This window comes from Arachis ipaensis, chromosome B02 (genome assembly GCF_000816755.2).
Source record: "Arachis ipaensis cultivar K30076 chromosome B02, Araip1.1, whole genome shotgun sequence".
Taxonomy (NCBI): domain Eukaryota; kingdom Viridiplantae; phylum Streptophyta; class Magnoliopsida; order Fabales; family Fabaceae; genus Arachis; species Arachis ipaensis.
Window position 1 is genome coordinate 40,489,125 of NC_029786.2, and position 10,928 is coordinate 40,500,052.

At 33.8% G+C, this 10,928-nt stretch overlaps 1 protein-coding gene across 1 annotated transcript in view; it reads right to left on the reverse strand.

The window, feature by feature from the left end:
* Window positions 1–2,629, reverse strand: part of LOC107627206 (type I inositol polyphosphate 5-phosphatase 5-like) — a 12,914-nt gene extending 10,285 nt beyond the window's left edge. Inside the window, exons 1-8 of the mRNA XM_016330058.2 lie at window positions 2,117–2,629; window positions 1,920–2,022; window positions 1,760–1,834; window positions 1,274–1,361; window positions 1,071–1,175; window positions 415–958; window positions 122–315; window positions 3–46 (exon numbers count right to left, since the gene is read on the reverse strand). Of these exons, the coding sequence (XP_016185544.1) occupies window positions 3–46; window positions 122–315; window positions 415–958; window positions 1,071–1,175; window positions 1,274–1,361; window positions 1,760–1,834; window positions 1,920–2,022; window positions 2,117–2,281 (1,318 nt within the window). The 5' untranslated portion in view covers window positions 2,282–2,629. The remainder of the gene's footprint in view (window positions 1–2; window positions 47–121; window positions 316–414; window positions 959–1,070; window positions 1,176–1,273; window positions 1,362–1,759; window positions 1,835–1,919; window positions 2,023–2,116) is intronic.

The following is a 10,928-nucleotide window of genomic DNA, read 5'->3' on the forward strand; positions in this document are numbered from 1 at the left end:
ACTCAAAGCCACCCGATAGTTCAAATCACCTAGCCATATTATTCGTCTGCAAAAGATGCAGACATTAAACAAGGGAATTTACAATTAAGAAACTTGGTATAATAAAAAAAATACGACTTACTCGTGGTCAACAATCTTTTCAGGGGCTTTGGCACAAGGGTTCTTGCAAATCCTAGGGAACTGTATCCCTTTGAGGATCTCAGCTACATCAGCATTCCTCTTTATCTCATCACCTTCTTTCTCCCCAGAAGCCAAGTGACTACAGATGAAACAAAAGCTTGTTTGATGTATTGTCATGCTCATTGATATACACCCCTGCAAACCAATTATCATTTCACATGCACTACTATTATTTATTTATTAGTCTTGGAAACCGCAATATGATTATGATTATGAATACACACAGATATGTACCTTGTTACCTAGGCAACCCATGATTCCCGTTCCAACAGTATCTACTCTAAGATGGCCAATGTGAGGTACCAACTCCTTCCTAGTCCATACAGTGAGAAAAATGCCAACCATTTGCTTACTTGATATAAGGGAGTACTTGTTTTGGGAAGTCATTGGTATCTCTGCAATGGAGAGCAACTCTTCCATGCTAATCTCACCACGAATCTCATTATCTATCTTACTAACAGGGTCACTAAACTTTCTCACCCTCCTTCTGTCTCTGCTGGTTGGAGATTCCACTGGACAATTGCATGCCTTAAGGAGGCTGCTGCCCTCTGCTCTCAAGCTTTTGCTCACAATTTTCAGAGACGACTTCTGAAAGAAGTTTAGACTTGTAGGCCCTTTCAACTCCCTCGAGTTCTTCAAGTTCAAATCATACGGATCGTTGTACTCGTTTCTTGGCCTGTTTAGTGCCTGACTTATCAATGTTAACCACTTTGTTGCAGGCTCGTTGTCTTCTATTACCAATACATTCCCAGCGCTTAGGGGAACTATTTCTTGAAACCTTAATCAAACACAGACACAAATATATATATATATATGTCAGCCAACTCAACTCAAAGTTTACTTATTAGCTTCTTGCCTTGCCACCATGCATCATGTAATTGTAAACTCACCCCAATACATATACATCTGCAGAGCCCTCCACTAGCAAGAAATCTTGAAGGTTCAGATCATAGTTTGGCGATTTTCCTCCTACATTCCAAGTGGCAACAAATATCCTACATGCATTCCCAGATATTATTAATTTATTATAAACCGATGTCTTACTAACACGAGTTTTTAATCTCACTACAACAATCGAAGAAAAATACCAAACCTGAAACTCTGTCTTTCAGTTTCTGGACCCACAGGTCGTTCAAAAGTTGACAAATTTAGGCCTTCGATTCCTGGGCTAGTCTCCCTTTCTGTTAGCACATATAAGTAACTAAGGTCATGCTTTATCCTATTATCTTGACTAGTACGTAATTGCAATGGGTATACAAAGACACTCCTTCTAACCATGACGCCTAACACAGTTGGTAGCTATATATGTGGCTTTATTAGGTATTGCTGTCGAAAATAAATACCTAAACAACAAATAAAAGATTTCCTTTTCCCCTTGATCAAAAACATCCTTCCGGATAGGCAAGATTTTTTGTTGTTAGGTAAGCTACCAACAAATGTACGAGTTGGATGATCCAGAACGTAGCATTGACCCAAATGTTTCTCAATGTAAATTCAAGCCGCGAAATTGGATATGAAAAATAATTTCAGAGAATGTAAAAAAAAATTAATTCCATGCAACAATAATATGTATGTATACCTGAGAAGCTTTTTCTCATGAAGGGAGACACTTCCATTAAAGCTTTTCTTCTGGATTCAATCTTCTTCTCCAAATCTTTGGACATGAAAAAGAACATTCATCAAAAGAAAATTAAAGCAACAATGACAAAGAAGAGGGGTGGAAGTGAAAGAGAAATTACCAAGAGTAACTCCTTGATCTCCTTCCTCGTGTGGCTTGGTGAAAGCATCATCGTCTGAGCCTCTCCCAGTTCTCTTTGAACCGAAAATCTTGGGAAGGAGAGACTTGAACCAAACAAAAAAATAAAAGAATAAAAATAAATATAAAGATAAGCAATTATAATTGAAGGAAGGCATAATGCAGGAATATATATAGAACCTTCTTTTTCTTGTCATTCTTGTTGCTAGTAATGTCAGGAGAAGAGGATGCAGAGATTTGCCTGATGGGGCTGATGGAAGGATCGTTGACTTTGGTCATTTCAGAATTATTATCATTTGATATGGTACAAGTAGAATTCGAATAAGCAGCGTAAAAATACGACATTCAATGGCTACTTCGTCTTTTTGAACATGCTGCATGCATTGTATTATATATGATCTTGAGTCCTCCAACCTGCTGCAATCAACGTAACATGCACCAGACTGATTGTGATGTAACTAACTCATCATCAACGAGCCTCCTGCAACAACTTTCACTCTCGTATTTTTGCATGATGCGATAATGCCTGTGTGTTTAGGATGTTGCTGTTTTCCGTTTTCAAATGGCTCAGATTTTGGTGGCACAACTTTCGGACGACCTAAGGATGAGGCCTCATACCCATAACAAGTTATGCCCTTCCCTGATGAGGCCATAAACAACTCACAAATATGCCAAATATTGCATATGCTTCGATTTTCCACACCCAATTATTACCCCCTTTCCAAAAAAAATAAAATAAAACGAGAACAACATATTATTTACTTGTTTCTATTATAGAATGGGGGGTATATACTGAATTCTTGTTTTAATAATAATAATGACTCAATTAATTACAAATCATTACATAATTATTAGTATATCTCTATTGCTCTTTTTTTTATTTTATTTGTCTCTCTACTTATGGAATTGGAATTAGAACATTTTGATAAAAAATGAATTCACTCGTTAATTTTTTCTCAAATAAAAAAAAATGTGAAAAAAATATTGTTCATACTGACCCAAATGCAGCTAGATCCATTAAGGATAAAGGCTCTTCAAAAGTAGCATTTTCTACTCATCCGGTTTCTTAATAAGTCGGACACGGCAAGGAGAATCAGTTTCAAATATCCAATTAAATAACTATTTCCTTAAATTTCTCGTATTATTTCTATTTCTCCTAAAAGATAGATCTCAACAAATTTTTAAGAGTACAGGAAATTAATATCTACCAATAAAGGTGGAACTATTCAAAAGGTAGTTATCTATTCTGCTATAAATACACTAGTACTCTCAGGTATATTCACGTCACAATCTACTAAAAATCTGTTCAAAACTCTTCCTAACTTAAGTATTAGAGTCTTTTACAGGTAACACCCCACCTCCTCATAAGGTAGTCGGACAAATCCAAAGTATTATTTCAGGTAATTCTCGAAATAGATATTATATGATAAAAAATTCACACGACATAAAACAAAAACCTAGAAGATACATTTTCTATTATAGTGTAATTAGATTTAGATTCATGCCATGCATGCAAGAAAAATTATTATTATAGATTTTTTGTACACAATCTTTTAAATAATTAAAAATAACCTAGAAGATACATTTTCTATTATAGTGTAATTAGATTTAGATCTATGCCATGCATGCACGAAAAATTATTATTATAGATTTTTTGTACACAATCTTTTAAATAATTAAAAATAATAGATGAATTTTTATGTTAAAATTTGTTATAAAATAATCTATGTAATTCTTAAAGCAAAAAGTTATATCATAATAAATTTAATTATTCTGTTAGTTCATATATTTTTGCGAAATTTTTAATTAAATTTCTATATTTTTTTTCTTTTTAATTGAGTTTTGTACTAATTTTAGGTCCCTATATAATTAAACCAATTACTATTAAGAAGGACCTAATTAAAAAAAAAAAGTGTAGGGATCCAATAAAAAAAAAGTATAAGGAGCTATTTGAAAATTTTGTGAAACTATAGAGACCAATGAATTTTTTATTTTAATAAATAAATTAATTATAATAATTACTAAAATAAATAATTTAAAAAATATTTACCAAAATAAATACTTCTCTCTTATTTCGTTTACACTGTAAACGAGATAAGATAGGTGGACGCGACACGTGTATATCTCATTTATAATTATCTCGTTTACACGGTATCGTTTACACTTTAAACGAGATAAACGAGACACGTGTATTTGTAAAAAAAAAACTATTTTCTCTGAAAATAATAAAAAATATTAATAATATCAATAATCCAAACTTTTAGCATACAATTAGTACATAAAAAGATTGGTAGAAGAGATTAAAATTGATATGTTTAATCAATTAGTACTCAAAAAGAGGACATAAAAAATTTTAGATTAAATTATGATTCATTTTGAAAAATAAAAAATCCGTACGTGTTCAAATTCCATGAAAGAATGGAAGAGTGATGGACGAAATAGAAAAAGAATGGAAGAATGCGAGATAACGAAAAAGAATGGGAGAATGCGACATAACCGTTTGTTAGGAGAGGTTGATGGGAATAGTGGAAGAAAACCATTTTTTATTTTTTAAATTTAAATCAATCTAATTGGATCATATTTTAGACGGTCAAATACCTTTAAATATGATCAAACATAAAAAATTTTAGATTAAAATATGATACAATTGGATTGATTTAAATTTGAAAAATAAAAAATTCGTACGTGTTCAAGTTGTAAGATGAAACGATTATTTCCCACGTTATCTCCTACTATCTCCATCAACCTCTTCTTGGCAAACAGACAGTTATCTCCCACTCTCCCATTCTTTATCTGTTTTATTTATCGTCCATCACTCTCTTATTACGTATTTTCTATGTACTCTTTTTTAGTACTAATTAATCAAATATATTCATTTTAATCTCTTTTACCAACCTTTTTATGTACTAATTGAATGCTAAAAGTTTGGATAATTGAAATTATTGATATTATTAATATTTTTTATTATTTTTAAAAAAATATTTTTTTTATAAATACACGTATTTCGTTTACTGTGTAAATGAGATATACACGTGTCGCGTCCACCTGTCTTTAGGGGTGTTCGCGGTGCGGTTTGGATCGATTTTGAGTCAAAAACTCATCCGATCCGAACACTAATTGTACTTGCGGTGCGGTTTGGATTAGATGACTTTTAGAAAAAAAATTCGATCCGATCCGATCCAATTTCAAGCGGTTTGGATTGGATTGAATTTGCGGTTTTGTAAATTAAAAAAATCAAATACATATAACAAGTCGCAACATTAAATTTTAAATAATCAACGATAACATAGCAAATCTCAACAATATTTTAAGAAGCCAACAATAACATAACAATAGAAATAAAATTATAAGTTAGTTAAAATAAATAAATAAATAAATAAATAAATAACATTTTAGATACAAAATATTTATTAAATAATAATAATAATACATGAATAATATAAAATTGGATAACAAATTGAACATGTTATAAGTATAATTGTAAATATAATAATAAAATAATAATATTATAGCACATTGTGCGGTTTGGATTAGATTGGATCGGTTATGGAAAGTAGATTCGAAATCCGATCCAATCCAGTTTGCAAAAAATAGAATCTAATTAAATCCGAATTAATGCGATTTTAATCGGATTTTAGCTTGAATTGGATTGGATGAACGATTTAATTTGGATCGGTTTGGATTTGAACATCTTATCTCGTTTGCAGTGTAAACGAGATAAGAAAAAAATATTTATTTTGATAAATATTTTTTAAATTATTTATTTTAGTAATTATTATAATTAATTTATTTATTAAAATAAAAATTCAAAGGACCAATAAATTAATTAAACCTAAATGTATATATCAGTTAGATATGGTTAGAACCGAAATATTTTGTGACGATGTTTTTCACGGCGTCGGTAATTTTCTTTGTTTAAAATTTTGATGGCGAGAGTCATATTAAAATTTTAACCATGATTAGTTAATCTCTCTCTGGATTAATTTCTAGACAAATTTAATCACTTGTCTAGATTAATCATCGTATAATTAATTTATCAAGTGATCAATTAATTAAAGAAAAGCCCCAATATGTTATCAAAACAAGTTAACACATTATCACACTTTTTAATCACTCTTTTCCTGTTTGAACCAAAATGCCCCTCCTTATTTAACCATGATCAAGACCTTGACAACACTCTTCTCTCCTCCCTTGTTCCACCGAAACAGCCCCCTACTTTGAAACCAAACCATACTAATCATCAAGTAAATGGATCATGTGATGATAAGCTAACTATGATTAAGCCTTTCTCTTTCCTTCTCATGTGGTGATCGAACCATGCTTTATTCCAATACATTAAACCTTGGTTAAGCATGGAAGATGAGTGACTAACCATGATTAACACTATTATTCTCTTCTTCCAGCCACTGTATAACCGAACCATTCATCACCAACCATAGTCATACCTCTTGATTAGTTGCGTTGTGAGCAACTTGCATTAAATGTCAAGCCTAGGTATTAATCACTCCTCACCTCAAGTGCAACGTAGCACTCTAACTTTACTTATCCATTCTTCCCTTCATATACTCTTCACCTTTCTTCATTAGTTCAGCTAGGAAGAACAAAAAGAAGAGAGCAAGAAAGGGAGGGAAGAGCCGAGAGTTAGTGAGGGTGAGTGAGAGAGCCAACCAAACCTACTTCACCACCATCACCATGCACAATTCTCTTCTCCACCTCCAACAACATCAACTCCATTTCAGCATCCTTCATGGAAGCTTGAGGAGATAAGTTCCCTTCCACCGTCTTCTCTTTTCATGCCTTCGAATCTCATAACTTCCCTCTCATTGCTTCGGTCATAAGCCTTCTTCTTGATGTCTTACTTGATTCTTCCTAGCTCAACTAACCGAAACTTACAACTTGAGAGGATGAGCACCTCCTTCTTGTGATGGACTAGGAATTCGTCCTTATGTCCTTGTTGGTGAGAAACTGATTTTGATGATGGACTAGGAGTTCTAGCAGAAAAGGGAGTGAAGAGAAAGTGTTAGAAAGAGTGAACTTCAAAGAGATAAAGGTTAGACTAGATAGAGGCCATGTTTGTGACTCTGATGGATGGTGAATTTTGATGATGAGATATGTGCTTGTTTGATAATGATGAAGTTGCTAAATTTCTATTTTATTATGCAGATTTTATATATGAATATGTATGTGTATGTGGCAGGTGAATTATGAGAAAAGTGAGCTAAGCTCTTGGGACTATGACAACAAGTATAACAAGTTTTAATGACTTTGAAGGAAGTTAGTATTGGTTTTTTTCTCTTCTTTGTGAGGCCCAAGCTCAAGAGTGTCTCTTTACACCTATTGTGCCACAACTCTAATCAGATTTTGGGGTCTTTTGAGAGTGAGAAAGTGTAGCTATCAAGTGAGAGAGAAAAGGAAAAATAGAATTCTTGTTTTTATGTAGAGAAGTAAATTTCAAATAGTAGTTTCTCATTCATTTACCGTTGGATCGGCTTGAAACTTGAACTGCGTGTTCCACTCGTCTTGTTCTTCATTCTGATCGGTGAAGATGTTAATTAGAAGTCTGCAGTGGGAGAAATTGGCTTCGCAAGAGAGAAAATAGGTTTTCCGATTTTACATAGAGCAGCATTCTTTGAACAGCAGTTTCTCATTATTTCACCGTTGGATCGACATGAAATTTAAACTGTAGATTCATTACATTTTTTTCTTCATTCTGAACAGTGAAGATTTTGATTGGAGGTCTGCAGAGGGATAAAGTGGCTTCGCCAGCAGCTCTATTTTTTTTTATATTTTTCTTCTTCTTGCTTCACATTTATGAGCTTTGGTGCTTTGATGTTTTGACTGGTTATATGCACGTTTTTTTTTTTTGCTTTATTTGAGACTCTCTTGTACCTCATTTGATTATAGTGAAGCTATTTCATTGGTCTGGACGACCCGTGGTTTTTACCTCTCACATTGAGGGGATTTTCCGCGTTAAAATCTCGGTGTGTTCTTGTTATTGCTTTATTTGCTATATTTGCTTGTTCATAGTTGCTGCCATATTATGTTGTGAGTGCTTCCATATTATTCTTGTGTTGGATATTTGTGTTATTTTCGCTGCTAGGCTCTTTCATACTAGCATCATAGCTTGTTGGTATTTTTCTGGGATTGTGATTCTGTGAACAATGGAAGCTAATACTAACACTAGTAGGATGATTACTCTTAATGGTCCTAATTATGATTTGTGGAAGTCAAAGATGGAAGATTTGCTTTATATTAAAAATTTTTATCAACCAATTTTTGGTACAGAGAAGCCTAATGATAAATCTGATGATGATTGGACTTTATTGCATAGACAAGTTTGTGGATATATTAGGCAGTGGGTTGATGATAATGTGTTGAACCATATTATTGGAGAGGCACGTGTTCAGATCCTTTGGATTAAGCTTGAACAGTTATATGTTCGGAAAACTGGGAATAACAAGATGTTTTTTATCAAGCATTTATTGGCTTTGAAATATATAGATGGGACATCAATGACAGATCACTTGAATAACTTCCAACGAATAATGAATCAGTTATCTTCCATGGGTATCAAGTTTGATAAAGAGGTTCAAGAATTGTTACTTCTTGACTCCTTACCAGACTCGTGAAAAATTCTCAGAATGTCATTGTCCAATTCTGTTCTTGATGGTGTAATCTCTATGGATCTTGCCAAGAGCAGTGTTTTGAATGAAGAAATGAGAAGAAAGTCACAAGGTACATCGACTACGCATTCAGATGTTCTTGTTTCTGAGTCTAGGGGGAGAAACAAAAGTCGAGGTCATAAAAGTAGAGATCAAAGCAGAAGCAATTCTCGAGGAAAGTATAAAAATATTGAATGTCATCATTGTGGTCAAAAGGGACATGTGAAGAAATTTTGTTGGCAGCTAAAGAAGGAGAAAGTCAAGGCAAGTAAAGGCAAGAGCACAAATAAAGATGATGGTAGTAATGAAGACAAGGTTAATGTAACTCATGATGATTTTTTTTTTGTTGAGGAGTTTGAATCTATTAACCTTGTTGATAGTAGCACTAGTTGGGTGATTGATAGCGGTGCTTCTATTCATGTTACATCTAGGAGGAATTTATTTACATCTTATTCTCCTGGTGATTTTGGTGTTGTGAAAATGACCAATCAAGGTGTTGCAAAATGTGCCGGTGTTAGACAAGTTTGCTTAGAAACCTTCAATGGTACCAAGTTGACTTTGAAGCATGTGAAGCATGTTCCAAATATTCGGTTGAACTTACTTTCTGTTGGTAAGTTGTGTGATGAAGACTTGGATAGTTCATTCTCTCGTGATAGTTGGAAGATCACCAAGGGTTCCATGGTTGTTGCTAGAGGTACATGACACTCTACTCTTTATTTAACACAAGCAAAGATTGTGAAAGATGTTGTTAATGCTGCTGAGTTTGTTGATGAAACTGATTTATGGCATAAGAGATTATGTCATATGAGTGAGAAAGGTATGAATATATTATCCAAGAGGAATCTTTTATCTGGTTGTAAGGTTGCTTTACAAAAGTGCAACCATTGCTTTGCTGGGAAACAAAACAGTATTTTTTTTTAAGAGCCATCCACCTTCAAGGAAGCCGGAGATACTTGACTTGGTGCATTTTGATGTATGTGGGCCGATGAAGACAAGAACACTTGGAGGGTCTATCTATTTTGTAACCTTTATTGATGATCATTCTAGGAAACTATGGGTTTACACTTTGAAGACCAAAGATCAAGTTTTGAATGTGTTCAAGCAATTTCAAGCTTCTGTTTAAAAAAAAAAACTGGGAAGAAGTTGAAATGCATTCGTACTAACAATGGTGGTGAGTACCCAAGTCCATTTGATACTTATTGTAAAGAGCATGGTATAAGACATCAGAAGACTCCTCCAAAACTCTTCAGTTGAATGGCTTGGCTGAAAGGATGAACATAACATTAGTTGAAAGAGTTAGGTGCTTATTGTCGCAATTTGGATTGGCAAAATCCTTTTGGGTTGAAAATTTGAGCACTGTTGTTCATGTCTTAAACCGGACACCATGTGTTCCCTTGCAATTTGAAGTGCCAGAGAAGGTATGGTCAGGTAAAGATGTTTCTTATGATTATTTAAGAGTCTTTGGATGTAAAGCTTTTATTCATATTCCCAAAGATGAGAGACCTAAGCTTGATGTACAGACTAGGTAGTGTATTTTTATTGGCTATGGCATGGATGAGTTTGGTTACAGGTTTTATGATCCTGTTAGCAAGAAGGTGATTCGGAGTAGAGATGTTGTCTTTGTTGAAGACCAAATATCGAAGGATGTTGATAATGCGGAGAAGCTAATGGTTCATCCTAATGATGATTTTTCTGATTTGGATATTACTCCCTCTATGCCTATGGTGGAAGATGGTAGAGTTGAAGCTCAAAATAATGAGCATGATACAAGTGCAGGTGAAGATGGACAGTTGATCTGATACTTGATGAAGTTGGTTATGATTATCAAGATAAAGAACCAGCTTTGGAAATTCCTGTAAATGCACTCAGAAGGTCTACAAGAGAGAGGAAGCCTTCATCAAGGTATTCTCCACATAAGTTTGTTTTGTTGACTGATGGGGGAGAACCTGAATGCTTTGGAGAGGCTGTTGAAGATGAAAGCAAAGCTTAATGGCTTGAAGCTATGCAAGAAGAAATGAAGTCCTTACTTGAGAATGATACCTATGAGTTGGTGAAGCTACCGAAGGGTATACGAGTTTTGAAGAACAAATGGGTATTCAGAATCAAGAATGAAGAACACAATTCTAAGCCTCGGTATAAAGCTAGATTGGTTGTTAGAGGCTTTAGCCAAAGAAAAGGTGTTGATTATGAGGAGATTTTTTCTCTTGTTGTGAGGATGTCATCCATTCGTGCTATGCTTGGATTAGCAGCATCTCTTAATCTGGAGATTGAGCAAATGGATGTGAAACAGCTTTTTTTCATGGTGATTTAGACAAGGAGATCTACATGGA